This window comes from Heptranchias perlo, chromosome 4 (genome assembly GCF_035084215.1).
Source record: "Heptranchias perlo isolate sHepPer1 chromosome 4, sHepPer1.hap1, whole genome shotgun sequence".
NCBI lineage: Eukaryota > Metazoa > Chordata > Chondrichthyes > Hexanchiformes > Hexanchidae > Heptranchias > Heptranchias perlo.
In genome coordinates, this window is record NC_090328.1 from 131,901,166 (window position 1) to 131,923,420 (window position 22,255).

At 41.6% G+C, this 22,255-nt stretch overlaps 1 protein-coding gene across 8 annotated transcripts in view; it reads right to left on the bottom strand.

The window, feature by feature from the left end:
- LOC137321288 (receptor-type tyrosine-protein phosphatase delta) overlaps window positions 1–22,255 on the bottom strand; it is a 513,687-nt gene that overhangs the window by 62,566 nt on the left and 428,866 nt on the right. For 4 of the 8 annotated variants that reach the window (XM_067983651.1, XM_067983650.1, XM_067983649.1 and 1 more), the window contains 3 exons: window positions 19,061–19,102; window positions 18,449–18,546; window positions 2,271–2,394 (listed from right to left, as the gene is read on the bottom strand). In XM_067983651.1, coding sequence (XP_067839752.1) covers window positions 2,271–2,394; window positions 18,449–18,546; window positions 19,061–19,102 — 264 coding nt within the window. The remainder of the gene's footprint in view (window positions 1–2,270; window positions 2,395–18,448; window positions 18,547–19,060; window positions 19,103–22,255) is intronic. The other 4 variants (XM_067983653.1, XM_067983652.1, XM_067983654.1 and 1 more) reach the window with 1 other exon arrangement.

Sequence of the window (22,255 nt, forward strand, 5' to 3'; positions counted from 1 at the left end):
ATATATACACACAAAAATCTCAGTTTAAGATATAACATTCTCTGCACACAAGAAGTTATCTGCTGATGGAACAAGGCGATGTATCAGATGTTTATTGTGCAAGTTGTAAGATTATTGCCATAGAATGAGTACGAGCTATGATATGTGGTGATAAAATTATTCATATGCATTAGGCCCTATTTTAACTCTCGGCCAGTTTTTAACGGGTGAATAATGGTGTGAGTTTTTCCACTTGGCAGAAAACTCACTGTAAATTCCCACTCAGGCTGCCTGGTAAAAAACTGCATTTAGGCCCTGATGACGTCATCAGGACTCGACAAACATATGTTGAAAAAAAGACCCGGTTGGCTTTGGATGGGTGTCCTTGCTGCTGCTCAGTTGAGCAGGTTAAAATCAGGAACCGTCAGCACCTGGCATTTCCAGTGCGGGTAAGTGACCTTGGCTATTTTAATTGCCCATCCTCCTGGTTCCCGCTGTGCGGATAGCGTTAAAATTGCCCCCAATTTATCTGGCTACACAGTATTTCGTTCTATTTTTGACACTAGTTGCAATGGAATTTAAATATTTTAAATATATTTCAAATATATACTTCATGATATTGGTAGTAAAAGATATGCTTCTCTTCTCCATTGCAGTTACAGCTCTTAATGGGGTCCTATCAAGTAATCTGCTATTAAAACAAAGCTAAGTCGAATCATAGACGTTTGCAGTATAGAAGGAAGTCATTCAGCCCATCATGTCTGTGCCAGCTCTTTACCAGAGCAATTCAAAACTAATCCCACTGTCCCACTCTCTCCCCATAGCCTTGCATATCCTTCCACGTCTCCATTTTTCCCAGAAAAGATGCAATGGTCTCTGTCTCAACTACTTCCTGTGACAAGCGTCCCATTCTCTAACAACACTCTGCATAAAGAAATTTATCTTAACCTCTCTCCTCATTGTTTTAGTAATAATTTTAAATTGATGACCCCTCATCACTGACTGTCCAACCAGAGGAAATAGTCTTTCTCTGTTCGCTCTATCAAAGCCCCTTCATAAAATTTTAAAAATCTTTATTAAATCTCCTCTCAGCCTTCTCTGCTCACCAAATGGCAGGTACCCAGCATGACATTCATTCAAATTTTGTATTCGGTTGGGGGGGGGCGGAGTCTATTCTTTGTTACTGCACTAAAGTTCGTGGCAATTCAAATCCAACTCAGTTGCAAATTACCTGGAACATGCAAATTTATTTACCTTTTTGAGTTTCAGAGAACATGCTTAACTGACGAGGATTGTCATTCTGTTTGTCCAGTACAAAGGTACATTGTTCCGTGCTGTCAGAGCGGCTGACATCCCGTTTAGCACACAGTGGAGATGTTAGGGACTAATCAATTCAAATATAATTACTAATACAGTTGACTTCAGTACCAATTATGAAATGCCTTGTTTATTGTAAATGTTTTCAGAATAACAATGACTCGGGAATACACAATTAATCAGTTATTTGCAACTAGTGCCCTAAATGTTAAATGTATCTTTAATTAATTCTGGTAGCTTTGAATAGAATACAATGTTATTGAATTCAATAGTGCATTTCACAATTTTGTAAAGTACAATAACCAATCAAAAACACAAATTATATATGCACACTCTGATAAATGCAAACTGTAAATAAGGCTCTGATGTAAGGTTTGTACCTAAAATGTTAACCCATCTTTAATCTCCTCAGACATCGATCCGCCTAATTGTTTACACATTCCCTAACATAATTACATGTACATTTTATACATATTAACTGTAGAGGCATGAACTAATCACTTCATTTTTCTCAAGAGCAGGCATGACTCTTTTTTCCCAAGAGGTTTCCCCTCCCCTGTCTATGATCGCCCTACCTTAACTGCAGCTGAGTGGGCAAGTATGATTGGCCACAAAATACCGCCTGAGTGCAGTTGCTGGTCACCTTCCCTCCAACTCTTCTTCCCTACGAGGAAGAATTTGGGCTCTGCTCCCCGCGCCACAGTTTCTGAATCGTCCGCCTGTTACAGAACCCGCTCGATTTCCATTTGAAATGGAATTAGAGTGAGTTCCGTAATGGGCAGATGATCCAGTCGCCAGGTTACTGCCCAAAGTAAAAAATTACCCGCACTGAGATCACCAGGGTTAGTCCTGAAAGATGAAGTGAACATTTTGAAGCCTGGCTTAGACGTTTACAAATCGCAAATTTTGATTGATAGCCAGGAGCTGCTGAGTTCAGAGTTTCACAAGGGTGTCATTCCAAAGACTTCACTTACCATCAATTGCTGATAGGAGAACCCGCGAATGGTCGTATGCAATTACGTTTGCATACCTATTCTTTGGTTTGTTGACTTCCATGTTTGAATGTTCCCATGTAAACTGCTGGCCAGGATCAATTGACTAGAAAGCAGAGGTGGAGGGGGAGAAGAGAAGAAAGAGAAATCCATTATTGCATGCACAATACTATTTCTGATACATAACAGTCGTTAACTACGTTCTATTCTTGATTATGTTCAGATGATCCTGCTCACGATTACTCAGAGTACATTGGAGCATTTTTATCCTGTACCTACTCCCCCCTCCGCAACCCCCCCCCGCCAGCACACAAAGTTTCATTACACATTTTTGTACAGTATTTATATTTCTGCGGTTTCAAAAAAAAAAGAACAGAGGAACAAAGACTAGCACAAATCCTTTCACAGTTCTGGACTCTCAGAACAGCTCCAGGTTCTGATTATCCTGGATTTATATGTGAGTGTTGCTTCTGCCTGTTTATATAATGAATTTAACTTGTTTACCATACGGGGATGTGAAATGTGAGAATGAAATCTAATAGTCTAGGATCTAGGCTCTTAATCTAGGTTAAGTGCAAAATGTAGTGAACTTTGCCTTTAAACGGACAACAGCTAGAATTTATCTCAGTTTTTTGTAGCGATGAATAATGTTATATGACTATATTTTTGGGACTTTTTTGATTATCAGATTATCTCTCCAACAGTTCTTGCTGTACATGGCTGTGTCAGTAAAAAGGGTAAAACACCGTTGACTACTGAATTACAGCCTGTAATTGGAAAGGGATGATGTATATATCTATTCCATAGTTTACAAGACATTGATGTTGTGTATATGGACTTTCAAAAAGCATTTGACAAAGTACCACATAATAGACTTGTAGGCAAAATTAAAGCCCATGGCATTAAGGGAACAGTGGCAGCATGGATACGAAATTGGCTAAGGGACAGAAAGCAGAGAGTAGTGGTGAAGGGTTGTTTTTCAGACTGGTGGGAAGTATACAATGGTGTTCCCCAGGGGTCAGTATTAGGACCAATGCTCTTTTTGATACATATTAATGACCTGGACTTGGACATACAGAACATAATTTCAAAGTTGGCAGATGACATGAAACTCAGAAATGTAGTAAACAATTAGGAGGATAGTAACAGACTTCAAGGGGACATAGACAGACTGGTGAAATGGGCAGACACACGGCAGATGAAATTTAACGCAGAGAAGTGTGAAGTGATACATTTGGTGGGAAGAATGAGGAGAGACAATATAAACTAAATGGTACAATTTTAAAGGGGATGCAGGAACAAAGAGACCTGGGGGTGTATGTTCACAAATCTTTGAAGGTGGCAGGACACGTTGAGAAGGCTGTTAAAAAAGCAAATGGGATCTTTGGTTTTATAAATAGAGGCATAGAGCACAAAAGCAAGGAAGTTATGCTAAACCTTTATAAAATACTGATTAGGCCCCAGCTGGATTTCTGGACACCACACTTTAGGAAGGATGTCAAGGCCTTAGAGAGGGTGTTGAAGAGATTTACTAGAATGGTACCAGGGACGAGGATCTGGAGAACTGGAGAAGCTGGGGTTGTTCCCTTTCGAGCAGAGAAGGTTAAGAGGAGATTTGATAGAGGTGTTCAAAATCCTGAACGGTTTTGATAGAGTAAATAAGGAGAAACTGTTTCCAGTGGCAGAAGGGTCGGTAACCAGGGAATAGGCAAAAGATCCAGAGGCGACATGAGGAAACACTTTTTTTTTTACACGCAGCGAGTTGTTGTCATCTGGAATGCACTGCCTGAAACGGTGGTGGAAGCAGATTCAATAGTAACTTTCAAAAGGAAATTGGATAAATACTTAGAGGGAAAAAAATTACAGGACTATGGGGAAAGAGCAGGGGAGTGGGACTAATTGCAAAGCTTTTTCGCAGAGCCGGCACAGGCACTATGGGCCGAATGGCCTCTTTCTGTGCTGTATCATTCTATGATTCTAAGACGGAGCATATTTTCCCTGTATGTAAAATTAAAGTAGAAACCTTTCACTGATCGGTAATTATGAACCTTGGACTATTTAATAAAGTTATCTTTCATACACAGAGGAAAATAAACTCATACATCATTAAACTTACTCATATTTAATTTATTATTAAAAATTTTGGTTAAGGAAACACAAGCATAGCCTCAGATCCCACTCAATGCAACAAGCAATTGGAACGTAATGAAAACCACTTATACTTCTGGGGCTATAAATTGGGCCGCGTAGCGCCCGTTCTGGAGGCGCTACACGGCCTCCTAACGACCCAACATGGCATCAGGAATGCGCGTGCATACTTCTAGCGTGACGTGTGCTGGACGCCATCTTGGCAAAGGCGTTTGCGCATGCGCAGGTAACGAATGCCGGCAGCGTGTAAAGTAGGGAGAATATGCGGTAGATCAGTGTGCAACGCTGATTTAAAGGGACAGATGCGATTTTGGAACTCAACGCTCCAGCCAACGTACTGTTTTAACCTCGCACAGCTGAACAGGTCGTAAACAGCATGGAGGACCCCCCCACCAGCGCTATTTAAAGGGACCATGCAGGATTTACAGGTTAGTTGCTGGATTATTGCTTCCGGCTGCTGATGCATTTGTACCTGTTTTTGGAGGTCTCCTATACTTGAATACTAGGACTAGGGGACATAGCCTAAAAATTAGGGCCAGGACTTGCAGCAGTGAAGCTAGGAAACGATTCTACACACAAAGGGAGAAGTTTGGAATGCAAACGGCAGTCGATGCTAGCTCAATTGTTAATTTTAAACCGAGATTGATAGATTTTTGTTAACTAAAGGTACTAAGGGACATGAGGCTAAAGCTTGTATGTGGAGTTAGGTCACCGATCAAGCACGATCTCAATGAATGGCGTAACAGGCTCGAGGGGCTAAATGGCCTACTCCTGTTCCTATGTTCCTATAATAAAGTTTCAATACTCTACAGGGAGTGGGCTGGCTAGCTGACAGGCAACAGCAAGGGCACTGGCAGAGTGGCAGGGGTGGGATTGGAATGCTCTCATCCTGAGAGAGGACAACAGGTTCATGTTCCATGGAGCCACTGCCACTTGCTGCCTCCTGTTATGTGTCACCTTCTCCTGCAAGAAAGTGGGACGTGTGTCGGTGAGGGTCCTGCAGGATGTTTGGGTGATGTGCCTGTCATGGGTGAATAGCTGTCAGTGTGTGTGACCTGGGAGATGTGGGTGTGCGGCTTACAACAGTGGTAATGTGTGAGGGTGAGAGGAAGCATCTGATTGGCAGAGTTGGGTACTGGTGGAAAGAGTTTGCTGGTATGTGGGTGATGGGGGGTGTAGTGCATGGTGCAGTTGGTAGGAGATGCCAGTTGACAGTTGAACTCACTCACCTTGACCATTCGTGTCAAAGCAATGAACTTCTTCCTGTATTGCATCCATGTTCGTGGTGCTATGTGCCTGGCATTGACTTCGTCCCCTCCTGCCTCCCACTGCCTCTTGAGCATATGTCTGGAGGGCTTCTTGCCCCCCTGCGGATATAGGATGCCCCTCCTTCTGTCCACCTCTTGCACCGAGGCCTCTAGTGCATCATCAGAGAACCTTGGTGCACACTCTCTCGCAGGCCTGGTACAAACTCAGATTGGCAGGTTGGTGAGGACTGGCGTGCAGATTGGAGGATGTGGGATTCAGTAGTGTGCAACCTTTATTCAATGTTTTAACATAACTCAACAAGTTTGTAAACATAGGGACGGGACCTGCATCTGTGTTTTACACGTGCGATGTCTGATCTCCGTTCAGACTCTGTGCGGACCAGTATCTTATATTTTGCAAATAAGAGGTGCAGGCTGCTTTTACGTGACACTAGTCACTCACAGGATATCTGGGCCCCCCAGCTGGTGAGCAGCCACTCAACAGTGCAGCTAGGTCCGACAGTTCGCAGACATCAGGTAAACGACCAGGCAGCACGAATGTTGCGTGCTGCTTGCATCTCAACAACCGGGCACGGGTTAATCGCGCACCGCGACCCCCATGCCCGGTTTTGGGGGTTATTGAATTTAACCCTCCTGGTGGTCTATATCGCTGTAAAACTGAAGCGGTTTACTGTGTTTTCTCTTACATCACTCATTAATTTATCTGCGACAGCAGCAACCTTAAACAACCCTCTTGTAACGCTGCAAATAATTACACTGAATCGAATAGGCCGCAGCTAAAGGTCAACAGAAGGTCAATGCCAGCTTTTTAAATCATTTACTTGTGGCCAAAAAGCCACAGGATGTGTGTTCCTATTCATGGCAGGTCCTTAAGCCTTCATTATTATGTACACAGCTACATCTGAGTAAATCACAAACATGGCAACTCTCTTTATTAATTTTTCAGGGTCACTGGCATTATAGGATGACCTCTCTGCTGAAAGGAGTAATCTATTTTATAGGCACAAATCCAACTTTGCTATCATAAAAACACACAAAGTGCAATTATTTGCTGCTGTACAATCCCAGCCAACAGTTACAAAAAAAATAAACACTGCGATGCACTTTCAACCACAATGTGCACCAGTTATTCAATCCCTTCATCATTATGGGGCTAAAATATATTAATTCCTACTTTCACACTCATTGACCACAAATTCCTCCATAGGCTCCATCATTTATTTACACCATTGACACTCTGAAATGCATCAATGGTATTATGCTATTGCACTAAACAAATTACATTTATTCTGTTCTGATGTCTGAAGATCCAAGGGAAAATAATTAAGCCAGACCATAAATATAGAGTAACATAATTTCCTCTCCAGTAAAGGGAATTATAAAGAAATACAGGGACAAGAAGACACTTTGGTAAACCCTATACAGCTCTAAGCCACGTTATTTTACAATGGTGTCTATTAAAATAAATCTCCTACTGCAATGCTATAGGAATGGAGTCAAAGTCACAATTCAGTTCTAATGAAGCCCACAGTGAGTTGCCTGTGGCACTAATGATCCACAAGGCTCCTTTCGCCACTTGATGAGGTATCATTTTCTGTGACAGAAGACATAAGGTCCCTCATTTCACTGCTTTGTCCCTTTACTGAGTTGAGTTTTCATTCAACAACCTCTGTTTAAAGCAAAAAAAAAATGCACTTCCACTTGTCAACTGAATGCACAGAACCTAATTTCTTAACCATCAAAATCACTGTGCAGCTGTAGTCAGTAGGTGAGCAATATCAAAAATAAATAATTTACACAAACAGCATGATTTGAAATGTGAGTGGGTTAAGAATATTCTCAAATGTTAAGCTCAACGTCAGAGCCTCGTTGCTTGGGACAAGGCCTCTGCCAAAACCTGTGGCTTGGTATGAAGGTAAATACTAACCTACCGTTACACAGTAACTCCCTCAGAACCCCTCATGAAATACCACTGGACGCACAGAAACATTTAATGGTATCCCTAACCTTAGCAATTTTGCGCCACGCTGAAGATGCCAGTAGGCATCTGAAATGCACCTATAATCCTTTGGGCAAATGTCTCCTTAAACAATTGGCTCTATTATTATCCATGCAACAAATATCTTGTAGGATACCTTACTGACGTATTATTTGTCATTATGACTATTAGGTTTTGTGTACAGAAAGTCAGTACAAGACAAGTACCACAGTGATGCTCCCCTCCCAATACAAAAAAGAAAACACGTAGGAGGGAAAAAAAAATGGATAGGGCCTATTATTGGGCGGGGGTAGTGCAATTCACTATTACCCTGCGCCCAATGGCCCCTGCTCAGGCAGGACGAGACCTTCAAGCAGCGTTCCGAATCAGCGTTGACACAAGGATTCAATGCAATTTGCACTTTCCACTAGCAGGGGGAGCCCCAATCTCTTAAAGGCAGGACATCTCTTAAAAATCTCTTAAAGGTAGCTGTTACCTGTTATTTGCTGAAAATAACAGTCTGCTGTCTGCACGGAGTCAAAACACAGATGTAGCTCCCGTCCCTATGTTTACAAACTGATTATTTAATGTTTTAACATAACTCAAGTTTGCACACTACTAAATCCCACATCCTCCAATCTGTATGCCAGACCTCACCAATCTGAGTTTGCTCCAGGCCTGAGAGAGTGCGTGCACCAAAGTTATCTGCTGATGCACAAGAGGCCTTGGTGCAAGAGGTGGACACAAGGAGGGACATCCTATATCCGCGGGAGGTGGGGGGTGGGTGCAAGAGGCCCTCCAGATATATACCCAAAAGGCAGTGGAAGACAAAGTCAATGCCAGGTGCACAGCATCATGAACATGGATGCAGTGCAGGAAGAAGTTCAATGCTTTGACATGAGTGGTCAAGATGAGTGAGGTCAACTGTCAAGTGATGTGATGTCTCCTACCAACTGCACCATGCACTACACCCCCCATCACCCACATACCAACAACTCTTCCAATCAGATGCTGCCTCTCATCCTTCCACTTTACCACTGTTGCAAGCTGCCCACCTACAAGTCACAGGCCACACACACACTGGCAGCTATTCAACCATGTCAGGCACATCACCCAGATACACGTCCTGCTTGCTTGCAGGAGAAGGTGGCGCATAACAAGAGGCAGCAAGTGGCAGTGGCATTTAGCCCCTCGAGCCTGTTCCGCCATTCAATGAGATCATGGTGGACCTGTGACTTAACGCCATATACCCACCTTAGCCCCATATCCCTTAATACCCTTGGTTCACAGAAATCTATCAATCTCAGATTTAAAATTCACATCTGAGCTAGCATCAACTGCCGTTTGCAAAAGAGCGTTCCAAACCTCTCCCACCCTTTGCGTGTAGAAGCATTTCCTAACTTCACTCCTGCACGTCCTGGCTCTAAATGTTAGGCTATGTCCCCGCATCCTAGTATTCAAGTATAGGAGACTTCCAAAAACAGTTACAAATGTCTCGGCAGCCAGAAGCAGTAATCCAGCCACTAACCTGTAAATTCTGCATGGTCCCTTTAAATAGCGCTGGTGGGAGGTCCTCCAGGCACTCTAAGACACGTTCAGATGGTCGTGGTTAAGACTGCGCGTTGAGTTGAACGTTAAGTTCCAAAATGGTGTCTATCACTTTAAATCAGCGTTGCACACTGATTGTATCCATTTTCTCCCTACTTTACATGATTCCAGCATTCGGTATTTGCGCATGCACTAACTCCTGTATCAAGATGGCGTCCGGTGCACGTCACGCTGGAAACCTGCGAGCGCAGCCAAGACGCCACCTTGGATTTTGGAGAGGCCGTGTAGCGCCGAAACAACGAGCGCTACACGGACCAATTTAGCACCCGTATTGTCTGCATTACTCAACACGATGCTTGAATTTTTAAAAAAACGTCCTTGCCGTAGTGATTTAAATGTGTTGTTATTGTTGATATCTATATTTGCATATGCAATGTGGTTTGCGCAAAATTAAAGATAGTCCTAATTGAAAACTTAGCAATCGATCATCATGCATGGTTGTCACATCCAAAAAACCTAAGATTCAATTACCAAAGGTTAAATTGAATGTACCAGTTGTCTTCTTTATCACCACTTTCCCTTCCACACCATTTTCCTTTGTTCAAGCCTGGTTTACAGATTAATAGATTCTGTAGTCTACCTTAATTTCGGATCACACTGTTGCTCCACAGAGATTGATAAGAGGCCCTTATCCATGACTCCCATGAAGTAATTACACACATACATAAAGCAGGCTCCTCGATGATTCAGTGAGTTTAGCCGCTGAATAACAGAGACATACAGGCCAGGAAGAATGCAGGTATGATCGCTGGTCTGTGATAAGTTGGTCAGTGCCTGCCAGGACAGTGGCAGTGGTTCTACAGGTGGCTTCTGGGGCCTTAGCTTAAGGAGGAGAAATCAGGCAGGGTTCCCACTCCTGATCCCTATGTAGTGTCTCATGCTGGAAGTGCGTGCGTGTGTATGTGTGTGTGTGGACGTGATCAAGTTCAGCTGTGATCATCCAACCCACAATTCCTGAGGTGAAATAACCGACCACAAATCACTGACAAAGCTCACACATGAATAATTGCAACTTGAGATGGGTAGATGAGGGTAACCTTATCCCAGCAAGAAATTCATGTCATCAGAAGAGGAGAAGGGAGAATATTGACAAAGAAAAAAACAAATTTTTAACACTAGGTTACCTCTAACACTGAACAATCCAGCTGAGCATCATTTCTAAGACTAAGAGGTCCTTACTTCCAATTTAAGGTGTTCTCTCTATGGTGGGATGTGATGGGTCAGACAAGAAATTCTACAGCACAGGAGAAAACTCAGCAAGTGCACTCTAAGGCTGGAGCGAATACTGTTTTTATAAGTGCATCCAATTAAACTGTAAATTGATTAAATATTTTACGGCATTGCATTATACCTTGTCACGCATCATCCCCAGCAAAGACGGTACATGAATGACCCGGTGCTAGGCTCTATCAGTACACATTGTAACGAGCAAGGTGCATGAGAGCAAGCTACAGTGACCCAACCTTCAGTTTTTCCTCTGTCCACATTGAGAAGTATCTAGCTCCTGCTCAGTTCCTGCCAGGAAGGCATAACTGAGTTCAGCACCTATTGTGTGGATAATCATGATCCTAGCACTCCATCGCACAGTCCATTGGTGCTACACTGTTTCGGGGCACTGCATCACCACTACAATGCATTTTATATAAATCATGTTGTTTTTTCACCCAAGGAATGCATTCTTCCATTTGTTTAAGTGTGTAGCCTATGAGGAACCCATCATGGCTCAGAGGATGAATGCACAGTGCAGGGTGATATTGCACAATATAGATCAAGAATGTCCCAGGTTTGATGATTGGCAAGTTAGCTAGTCTCAGCTGAGCTACAGTGAGGACTAGAATTGATGTCAGTCTCATGAGGATAGGGAGAGGTTCCTGCACTTGATTGCAAAGCTGGACAGTGTACGTGTAAGGGGTAATTTTCCAACTTTGCACTTTTGGGGAGCCTCACCCTCCAACAGCACATATCAGAAAGTCTGGCGGACACTGCACATGACTTTTTAATTTCTGGTAAGTGCTCACTCAGTGGATGAGACTTTCTATCGGGAGAGTAAAGTTGGAAAATTCTCTGTGTCGCTATTGGCTGTAGACAGGATTGGGCTCAGCTCTGATAGCCACTCATGGTAGAATAGCCATTGCCTGGGCTCACAAATGAAGTATGGCCACTTAGTTGAAGTGCTGGACAACTGTCAGCTCCGGTGAAACCTTAACCCAGTAACCGCCATTGTCTTTAGGAAGGGAGAAGATTACAGGGAAAAATGGGGAAGAAAATACTACATGAAAAAATATTTAATGAACCTTATTTTGTTTCATGAGGATGAGGAGAAGAAGTTGGAAGATCCTTGTGCAAGTTACACAATGATGGATTTTAAAGACATTTAGATCATTAAACGATATATTTGCAAATGAACAGAAACATTGACAAACAATATTGTTTCTGAATTGCGTGGAATGATACAATGATGAATAAAACCCTTCATTATATAGGTGTGTGTTCCAGTACAGATATACCCTTTTCTAGCTCGTGATAGATTTATTAATCTGTGCATGTGCAAAACACACCATTAGATTTTCCCTCTTATAAATTGGTTGCAATTTTTGTATTTTAAAAAAAAAACAGAAGCATTTGTTCCAAGGAGAAATATACAATGACACTTTTCCACTGGGCTGGCCAGTCAACTTGCAAGGTTCCTTTCCCAAATATTGGCAAAATCGCTTCAAGTCCAGTTATCTATCTTACCTATATTTATTTAACTTTAATTTAACTGTTCATCTTTATCTATCTTATCTTTTCTAACCACTTTCCCTAAATATTAAGTTTAAAATCTTTTACTTAGCTGTTTTTTTTTGTTCTTCTGGATCCCTTCCTCTATTTTGGAGTTGACTACAAATTTAGGAAAAACAGGATTTTACTCATATAAAAGGCCTTTTTTTGGCCCAGACTTGAAAGATGGTTGCATCATAAATATGATGATAGCAAATTGGAATGTATTTTTCAATGTCAAACCCAGATAATGCTTTGTCAAGATGTAAACTCATCCACAGCATAGGAGAATTAACAACTTCATCTCGATCATTTGTGAATATTGCGAACAGTGGATATCCCAGGGCTGATTCTTCAAGATTCCACTAATCACAACTGTGCAATTAGAATAACCAACATCGATCACTGACTTTTGTTTCCTATTATTTAGCCAGTTGATTATTCAATTTACAACGTGCTCCTTTATCCCAATAACTTTCCCTTTAGCCACATGCCACCTGTGGGGCCCCCTATCGTGACTTCCAAAAGTTTGGATTCACAGGGGGGGGGTAACTTTCAACTTGGGCGGGGGTGAAAATCTGGCGGTATTGGATTGGTATTGGGTCGGTATTAGATTGGTATTGGGTCGGTGATGGATTAGTATTGGGTCGGTATTAGATTGGTATTGGGTTGGTATTAGATTGGTATTGGGTCGGTGATGGATTAGTATTGGGTCGGTATTAGATTGGTATTGGGTCGGTGATGGATTGGTATTGGGTCGGTGATGGATTAGTATTGGGTCGGTATTGGGTCAGTGATGGATTGGTATTGGGTCGGTATTGGATTGGTATTGGGTCGGTGATGGATTGGTATTGGGTCGGTGATGGATTAGTATTGGGTCGGTATTGGGTCAGTGATGGATTGGTATTGGGTCGGTATTAGATTGGTATTGGGTCGGTGATGGATTGGTATTGGGTCGGTGATGGATTAGTATTGGGTCGGTATTAGATTGGTATTGGGTTGGTATTAGATTGGTATTGGGTCGGTGATGGATTAGTATTGGGTCGGTATTAGATTGGTATTGGGTCGGTGATGGATTGGTATTGGGTCGGTGATGGATTAGTATTGGGTCGGTATTGGGTCAGTGATGGATTGGTATTGGGTCGGTATTGGATTGGTATTGGGTCGGTGATGGATTGGTATTGGGTCGGTGATGGATTAGTATTGGGTCGGTATTAGATTGGTATTGGGTTGGTATTAGATTGGTATTGGGTCGGTATTAGATTGGTATTGGGTCGGTATTAGATTGGTATTGGGTTGGTATTAGATTGGTATTGGGTCGGTATTAGATTGGTATTGGGTCGGTATTAGATTGGTATTGGGTCGGTGATGGATTGGTATTGGGTCGGTGATGGATTGGTATTGGGTCGGTGATGGATTGGTATTGGGTCGGTGATGGATTAGTATTGGGTCGGTATTGGGTCAGTGATGGATTGGTATTGGGTCGGTATTAGATTGGTATTGGGTCGGTGATGGATTGGTATTGGGTCGGTGATGGATTAGTATTGGGTCGGTATTAGATTGGTATTGGGTCGGTATTAGATTGGTATTGGGTCGGTATTAGATTGGTATTGGGTCGGTGATGGATTGGTATTGGGTCGGTGATGGATTGGTATTGGGTCGGTGATGGATTGGTATTGAGTCGGTGATGGATTGGTATTGGGTCGGTGATGGATTGGTATTGGGTCGGTATTGGATTGGTATTGGGTTGGTATTGGATTGTTATTGGGTCGGTATTAGATTGGTATTGGGTCGGTAATGGATTGGTATTGGGGCGGTAATGGATTGGTATTGGGGCGGTAATGGATTGGTATTGGGTCGGTAATGGATTGGTAATGGATTGGTATTGAGTCGGTAATGGTTTAGTATTGAGTCGGTAATGGATTAGTATTGGGTCGGTATTGGATTGGTATTGGATTGGTATTGAGTCGGTATTGGATTAGTATTGGGTCGGTAATGGATTGGTATTGGATTGGTATTTGGTCGGTAATGGTTCGGTAATGGATTGTTATTGGGTCGGTATTGGATTGGTATTGGGTCCGTATTGGATTAGTATTGGGTCGGTAATGGATTGGTATTGGGTCGGTATTGGATTGGTATTGGGTTGGTATTGGATTAGTATTGGGTCGGTAATGGATTGGTATTGGGTCGGTATTGGATTGGTATTGGGTCCGTATTGGATTAGTATTGGGTCGGTAATGGATTGGTATTGGGTCGGTATTGGATTAGTATTGGGTCGGTAATGGATTGGTATTGGATTGGTATTGGGTCGGTAATGGGTCGGTAATGGATTGTTATTGGGTCGGTATTGGATTGGTATTGGGTCCGTATTGGATTAGTATTGGGTCGGTAATGGATTGGTATTGGGTCGGTATTGGATTGGTATTGGGTTGGTATTGGATTAGTATTGGGTCGGTAATGGATTGGTATTGGGTCGGTATTGGATTAGTATTGGGTCGGTAATGGATTGGTATTGGATTGGTATTGGGTCGGTAATGGGTCGGTAATGGTTTGTTATTGGGTCGGTATTGGATTGGTATTGGGTCCGTATTGGATTAGTATTGGGTCGGTAATGGATTGGTATTGGGTCGGTATTGGATTGGTATTGGGTTGGTATTGGATTAGTATTGGGTCGGTAATGGATTGGTATTGGGTCGGTATTGGATTGGTATTGGGTCCGTATTGGATTAGTATTGGGTCGGTAATGGATTGGTATTGGGTCGGTATTGGATTGGTATTGGGTCGGTAATGGATTGGTATTGGATTGGTATTGGGTCGGTAATGGATTGGTATTGGATTGGTATTGGGTCGGTAATGGGTCGGTATTGGATTGGTATTGGGTCGGTATTGGATTGGTATTGGGTCGGTAATGGATTGGTATTGGATTGGTATTGGGTCGGTAATGGATTGGTATTGGATTGGTATTGGGTCGGTAATGGGTCGGTATTGGATTGGTATTGTGTCGGTAATGGGTCGGTAATGGATTGGTATTGGGTCGGTAATGGATTGGTATTGGGTCGGTATTGGATTGGTATTGGGTCGGTATTGGATTGGTAATGGGTCGGTATTAGATTGGTATTGGGTCGGTAATGGGTCGGTATTGGATTGGTATTGGGTCGGTAATGGGTCGGTAATGGATTGGTATTGGGTCGGTAATGGATTGGTATTGGGTCGGTAATGGATTGGTATTGGGTCGGTATTGGATTGGTATTGGGTCGGTATTGGATTGGTATTGGGTCGGTGATGGATTGGTTTTGGGTCGGTGATGGATTGGTTTTGGGTCGGTATTGGATTGGTAATGGGTCGGTATTGCGTCAGCCGCTTGTTGTACACCTCACCCAATTCTCCTTTCCAGTGAAGTCTATGGATAGGAAAACCAGAGAGCTAGTCTGATATCGCTTCTTTCCCACTGAGGAGTTGGGTTAAAATTGTCCCCGTTGAATAAAACCAAGACTTGCATTTATACTTTACAACTTTTCGCTCATTTTTCAGTTGATGAGTGCACTATCATTGAGCAGATGCTTTCCTCAGTGACAAGCGCAAAATTGTAAATTGCCCGTTTTCCACTTATTTTTATCTCCATTGTGGTTTCTTTTTAAAGATTTTATTTACTCGTACTCTTTTAATGAAAAACACACTTACTACATTATGACTGCTAAAATTGAACCATTTAAGAAATGATTATAGTCCCTAGCAGAAAGCCTTCAAACATTCATAGTTTACTTCAATTCAAAGATAATGACAGTTTCATAAATCATGACGATAAATATATTTCCGTGATTGGCATCGTGCAATTGGAACAACTTGGCACTTATTCAGATCTGGCTTTAGTTTCCTGATAGGACTGAACAATTTGACCATAATCTATTGTAAACAGAGCCAAGTAAAAAACACAATGTCACATCTTCATGAACAGAAATGAAGCACAATTCATCTGAGTAATGGAAAAAAAAATGACGACTAGTAAGAGAACTGCAAATTACTGCTGATTTTATTTGATTGGGGAAGAGGGGGATCTCTCTGTGCCCAATTCAGGTCCATACACAGAAACCTAAGGCACATTCAAGTGTGGTTTAATCAAAACTGAGAGTCACACCCCAGCCACAATTCAAACCCATCTCAATTGTAGCAGCTTTGCAAAATTTAAATCATGCATTCGTACATGTTTAGGGAAAAGACCAGTAGTATTCTGTTTGATATCTTGATTTTCTTCAGCCTTTAGACTCCCCCCCAACCAACACCACCCCCCCTCTCCCCTCAGTTGTAACAGTCAGGGGCTGTTAGCTGAACAGAGGTTGATTCCTTCCTGACAAGGAGAATGAAAAATTGTAGGCCAAATCACCCCAGCTCATCCTCATACATTCGACTGTAGGCAGTTATAGAGCAGTAGCATTGAAAGACCAGGAGACAGGTTGTCTGCCTAGTTTTTGGACAGGATGGTGTGTGCCACAGGAACAAAGGAATGGAAGAAAATGCAAAAAAAAGTAGTGTTTTCCCAGATCAGACCAAGGCTCCTGTAAATGGCCAATATCAATGGTTGGGCTCTGTAACTCCCTTTGCCTGGTGCCTCTAATAATACCAACTATAATCACTGTTTAAGCAAAACATATCTAAAAATGGACAGAAATTGAGAGAACTAAAGAAAATAATGCTAACATCAATTATAATTCAGTGTTAATATTTGATTGTTGAAAGGGATGCAGAAGGTGGGAATCCATTTTAATTGTGGCGTTGGCAGAAGCCTGAGAGCACATTGCCTGTTTGTACTCTGATCAGGAAATGGGGCCGCTTTCCCCCGCCACTATTCTCCTTAGGTATTCTGGCGTAGCCCAAGGATAATGGCGGCTGGGAGTTGGGATCTGAAATAACACCAAGTCCAGTATTTGGTAAACAAATGGAAAAATACTAAATGCTGTATCGTTGTTACGTCAAAAATAATTAAGATGTGACTGCATAGTAATAAGTGTGGAATAAGACCAAACTGAGATTGAAAATGCTACAAACACTCAGCTGATCAGGCAGCATCTGCTGAGAGAGGAAGGCAGAGCTAATGTTTCGAGTTGCTGACCAGGCCTGGGGGGGTGGGGGGGGGGGGGCGGAGGGGAGTGGTCTGCAAACCTTGTCTCACCTGCCTATTTCTTCCACTGTATTTCCGGGTCACTGAAGCTTTCTCCACTTTGACAGATTTTTTTCAAGCTCCCCCCCCCACCACCCCAACCTCTGCTCTTCTACTGTGACCATTCACACATCCTCTGGGTCTTGGATACATCTTTCATTCTCTAACTTCTCTCATTATTGCCTCATTTTGTCACACCATTATCACTTATAGCATTAAACCATCTCCTGTGTCCTGAACAATATTTATCCCCCAACCAACAGATTTTCTGGTAATTATCTCATTGCTGTTTGTGGGATCTTACAGTGCACAAAATGGCAGCCGTGTTTCCTACATTACAACAGTGACCACACTTCAAAGGTACTTCATAGGCTGTAAAGCGATTTGGGACGTCCTGAGGTCGTGAAAGGCGCTATATAAATGCAAGTTTTTCTTTCTATCTTCCACCTAATCACATATGATTCTTTTTTTCACCCCACCCTCCTTTTGCTGGCTCTTTTCTTCTTATAAGCTATTCATTTGTAACATCCCCCAGTTCAAACAAAGGGTCACTGACCTTAAATGAAAACCCTACCTTCTTCTCTCCACAGATGCTGCCTGACCTGCTGAGTGTTCCCAGTATTTTCTGTTTTTATTTTATATTTCCATGTCTGCAGTATTTTGCTTTTTGAGCCTAGAGACTGATGGGTTTGAACTTCAAGATAAAAAGAAAATAACTGGAAATTTGAAATAAAAACAGAAAATGATGGGAATATATAGCAGGTCGGTCAGCACCTGTTAACCTGTTCCCTTTACAGATGTTAACTGCGTACCTCTAGCATTTTGAGGATTTGAACATCAGTTCTGCAGATATTGCTTCATTCAGCATCATATCACACATGTATATTGTCACCTAATTATGAGGAAAGTATTTAAATTCAAGATTCATTCGATAACATCACTGTCCCATTTTAAGATTTTCGATTCTCCATTTTTAAATTCACTTTCCTATTCAGATGTTTGCTTGTGGTTTTAGGACCACACCTAAAAACCTAATTTGTGGGGAGACAGGACCAAAGCCACTAACTGAACTCCAATTTAACTAGGAAATAATTTTATTCCTGTAAAAGATAGTATGGATTATAAAGACAGAAGGATTAATAATTAAGCAATCACTTTTTAATCTTTATTCTAGCTGCATTCTTTAACATGTTTTAAAGCATACATGAAAATATTGTACATGGAACAACAGAAAGTGATTTACCTCATACTCTTGTGAGAACTTCAAGTTGTCATTGGCTTTCAACCTCTCAATGTGATCAGCAAGCTCTGAGATAGGGATTGGTGGATGATTGGCCATGCCTGACAAATTGGACAAGAATAAAATGTATGTTACAACAGCAGCGTTTAATGACAGAGCAGTGCAACATAAGTCTGAAAAGCAATTGTTAGAAGAGCTTGACGTGTAAACTAGTAACCATGTTTGATGTGGAGAAAAAAAGCAGGCAGACAGTTTGATTACTCAAAGCAGGGCATGCTCAGAAGAGAAGAGCTCTCAAGGCAATTAACAGTCACCGAGCATGCTCTGAAAGCTCACATTCCTAAAGTGAAAAGGAAAAAAAAAGTTTGGACTGCATGTTGCTGAGGTTAGCTGGGCAGAGAAGATGGAAGGTTAGCCCTGACGTTGACTGCTGCTTTGAGTAATGACAGCGTTGTCACTTCAAACGTTTCTTCCTGCAATGTACGAAATGCTATCTGTATTGTTAGAATGAGAACTGCAGAATGTGAACTACACAACAATCAGCCAGAAGCCTGAAAGGAGAGAACAGAATTCAGGAGAAAGAAAAGAAGTGAACTAATGCCAGGGGAAACTAACTTGTAGAATGGAGGTTACCATGGTAACTGGAGACACCTGAACCTGTAAAGGAAATGGGGGGGTATAAATAACGTTTCTGCTGTTCTACCAAAGAAAAATGAGATGGAAAATTTCACATAAAATACTGGGAAAATAAATCAAATTGGCAGAGATGCTGACCGAAAATGTATTTTTAAAAATCTTTGATTAAATCATTTCATTGCAAATGTTTCCAAAAAGGGGAAAAATATATAAATGTCATCTCCATATATGTCTGGCTAATAAAAATTACTCACACAGCAGACATTTTCATGCAATTTAGTTTTAATGACGGGCTGAATGCAAATATCATGCACCAGCGTTATTGAGCAAGTGAAAAACACACACAGACTGCAACACAATTAGAACTTCAAAAATGTTTCCACTGGTAGCAGATTGTAGGGGAAGCGGTTTGGGGAGGGGAAAGGGCAAATATTGCCATTTGATTTATTTTGCTCAGTGTGACATAAGTAAGCTACGTCTGCCTGTGTTACGGTCCCAGGGTCAACGACTCTTGCCCCAGTGCAAATCTCTTGATTGTTCCTACAATCTACTACGGGCGTAAACATCTTTGTCCCAGAGAAGTAAGATTCAGGAGTTCTCCTCATACCCTGCCAGCTTCCCTTATGACTGTAAATATTCATCAAAAAACTCTCCACTGCCCTTCATTAATTTCTAGAGCAATTTAGAGTATCTCTTCAAGTATCAGGAGAAGGTTAGCAGGATTTCTCGGATTGTCTGACAACATCTAGCAGCTGGCGAGGAATATTAACGGAGTGACTGCTGGAGCTTCAAGAACTACACAGAGACATGATAATGTGTGCGTGCATTGAAGGCGCACAACATGACTGCAGAACTCATCAAAAAAAATCACAATGATGTAGCACTTTGATCGAGTGCTCAAATATCAAAATGGAGACAAAGATATTTAGACCATTTGGAACTGCTTGTGGGAGAGTGTTATTATCATATAAAGACTGAGTAGTAGTGTAGCCAGAGAGGGAGGAGACAGAGCCAATCAGGGAGGCATGTGGGGGCTGAGTTATTGGCCAAGGCTGTAAAAGGGAAAGCTAGTTGGAAAATGATAAACACAGATTAGTAATAGCTGCACAGGTCACAGTCACAACACCATAAATTACTCAGTACCTACAACATGAGACATTGAAAACATTTAAAAGAATGGAGCTCTCCGATCTATTGAACTATGCTACTGAAATCCCTAGATGTGGATTAGATTCTGGTACTTTTTCACATTATTGGTTATGTTTCCTCCAGCCCAGGTTTTTCAACCACATTTTCATGTCATAGACTCAATGCGATGTGTCACTTTTGAGTCTTGACATCAAATCGCAGAAAGCTGCCCTCCTAACTGTAGAAAGTTTTTTTTGGCAACAGGAGGCAGCCATTCAGAAAAAGAGATTTTCTTTCCAAAGGAAATCAATATTTATGTTTCCATTCTTCGATTAAAGAAAAAAAATCCTCAATTCCTGTTAAGTTGGGAATTTGAGGTCATCTGAGGGTCATTTCAAACAAGCTGGTTAGTGGTTAGTTTGTTGAGCCTTCCACTGACCATGCATCAGAAGCAAACAGGGGTCATCATGCAAAATGCCAGGCCTGCAAAAGAGAATGATTATTCCTTTACTTTTTTGTTGAAAGACGTTTGCAATTTGAATTTATGGGGTGTTACCAGGGAGAATTTCTTTCTTTTTGGGAGAGGGAGCGGTTGATTTTCTGTCTACATCAAAGTGACGAATACAAATAAAGCGAAACAGAATACTTTCCATTTGAAGCACCAGTGTCAGTATTAAGCAGCCCCAGGTCAACTGTAGCATAGGCACATACACAGTACAGCTCTTTCTGCACTGACCTAATATTGGCCTTGAAATTACACTAGCAAAATCAGAATATGAATGCTTAATGTGTTCGTATTAAATTCCTTTTTCCACTGCTTTAATGGAGGTGTTAACCCATGTAAAATAAATGGGTTGAAAGCTCTGTCAAAAGCAGAGGAAAGAACTTCATACAAACATGTAAAGCATTCGTATGTTAATTTTTGCACATCCTAATATCAAGGTTGATAGCTGAAATGTTCCAATCAGCATAATATTAATGCTGTCAGTACCCATGGTAATAAAATAAAACTAATTGGAAAATGTAAGCCAATATGTCCCAGCGCAAAGCTCAGAAAAGCACCCGAGTAACTTCTTCATTTCTTCTCACGCTGACAACCCTTTCGTGGCAATTAATGCTGAATTATGTCTTGCCAATGTTCTGTGGGATTGTACTTGTTCCGGTAGCTTGGTTGATTGTCACTTAGAATGCTCAATCAGCAGCAAGAGACTTTCATGCTATCAGTTTGACCTAGATTAAAACCAAGGTCCTAAGGCTCAAAGAGCACTATTTTCATACACTCTGGCACTCAGTCCCCTCTATAGGGTCAATTTCTAGCATACACAAGTATCATCTCTTCTCCTTCCAATTTTCTTTCTTTTAAGGATAATTCCTTTAAGGGATTTTTTGTACTTAAATCTGTTTATTTATTGGATGATATTGTATTTTTTTCAGACTTGTGCTGAGTATTAATTTAAAGTAGGCCATCTAAGAAAGACCAGGACCATTTTTAAAACAGGCTTGGCTTTGTCTCTGTAGCTTTGCATATGATTAAATTGCTATTTGTTCACCGTTGTAGTGTATAGTGAATACATTTGATTTATAACATGTTTGGGAACCAATCAATGCTACATTGAGGACTGTCATTGTCTTACGATGATTGGTTTGGCGAAAGCACCCTCCCAAAGAGCACTGCGTCAAACAGCAAACTCAGATCAATGGTGGAACAGTCCCATTATCGAAACCTTTTCACCGGTCCAGAGCTAAAGAAAACACCTCATTCTTGGCTTCAAACAATCGCTTAATTGCCACTGACAGTTATTTTTTAATTCAATTCAGTAATACTTTAGCCGGAGTTTTATCCCACCTGCATAATGGATGATTAACTCCTTCATATGGGAGACTTGGCAAATATGTCACAGACTACACCATGACATCTAATGGAATAGTATTCCAGCCTCAGCTGACAGAAGACCTGATTCCTCTGGTATGAGAAGTCGAGTGAGAGAACTCTTACTCTGCTGGGCATTCCACCTAGTGGCCCAGCTACACATTTCTAAAACTCAC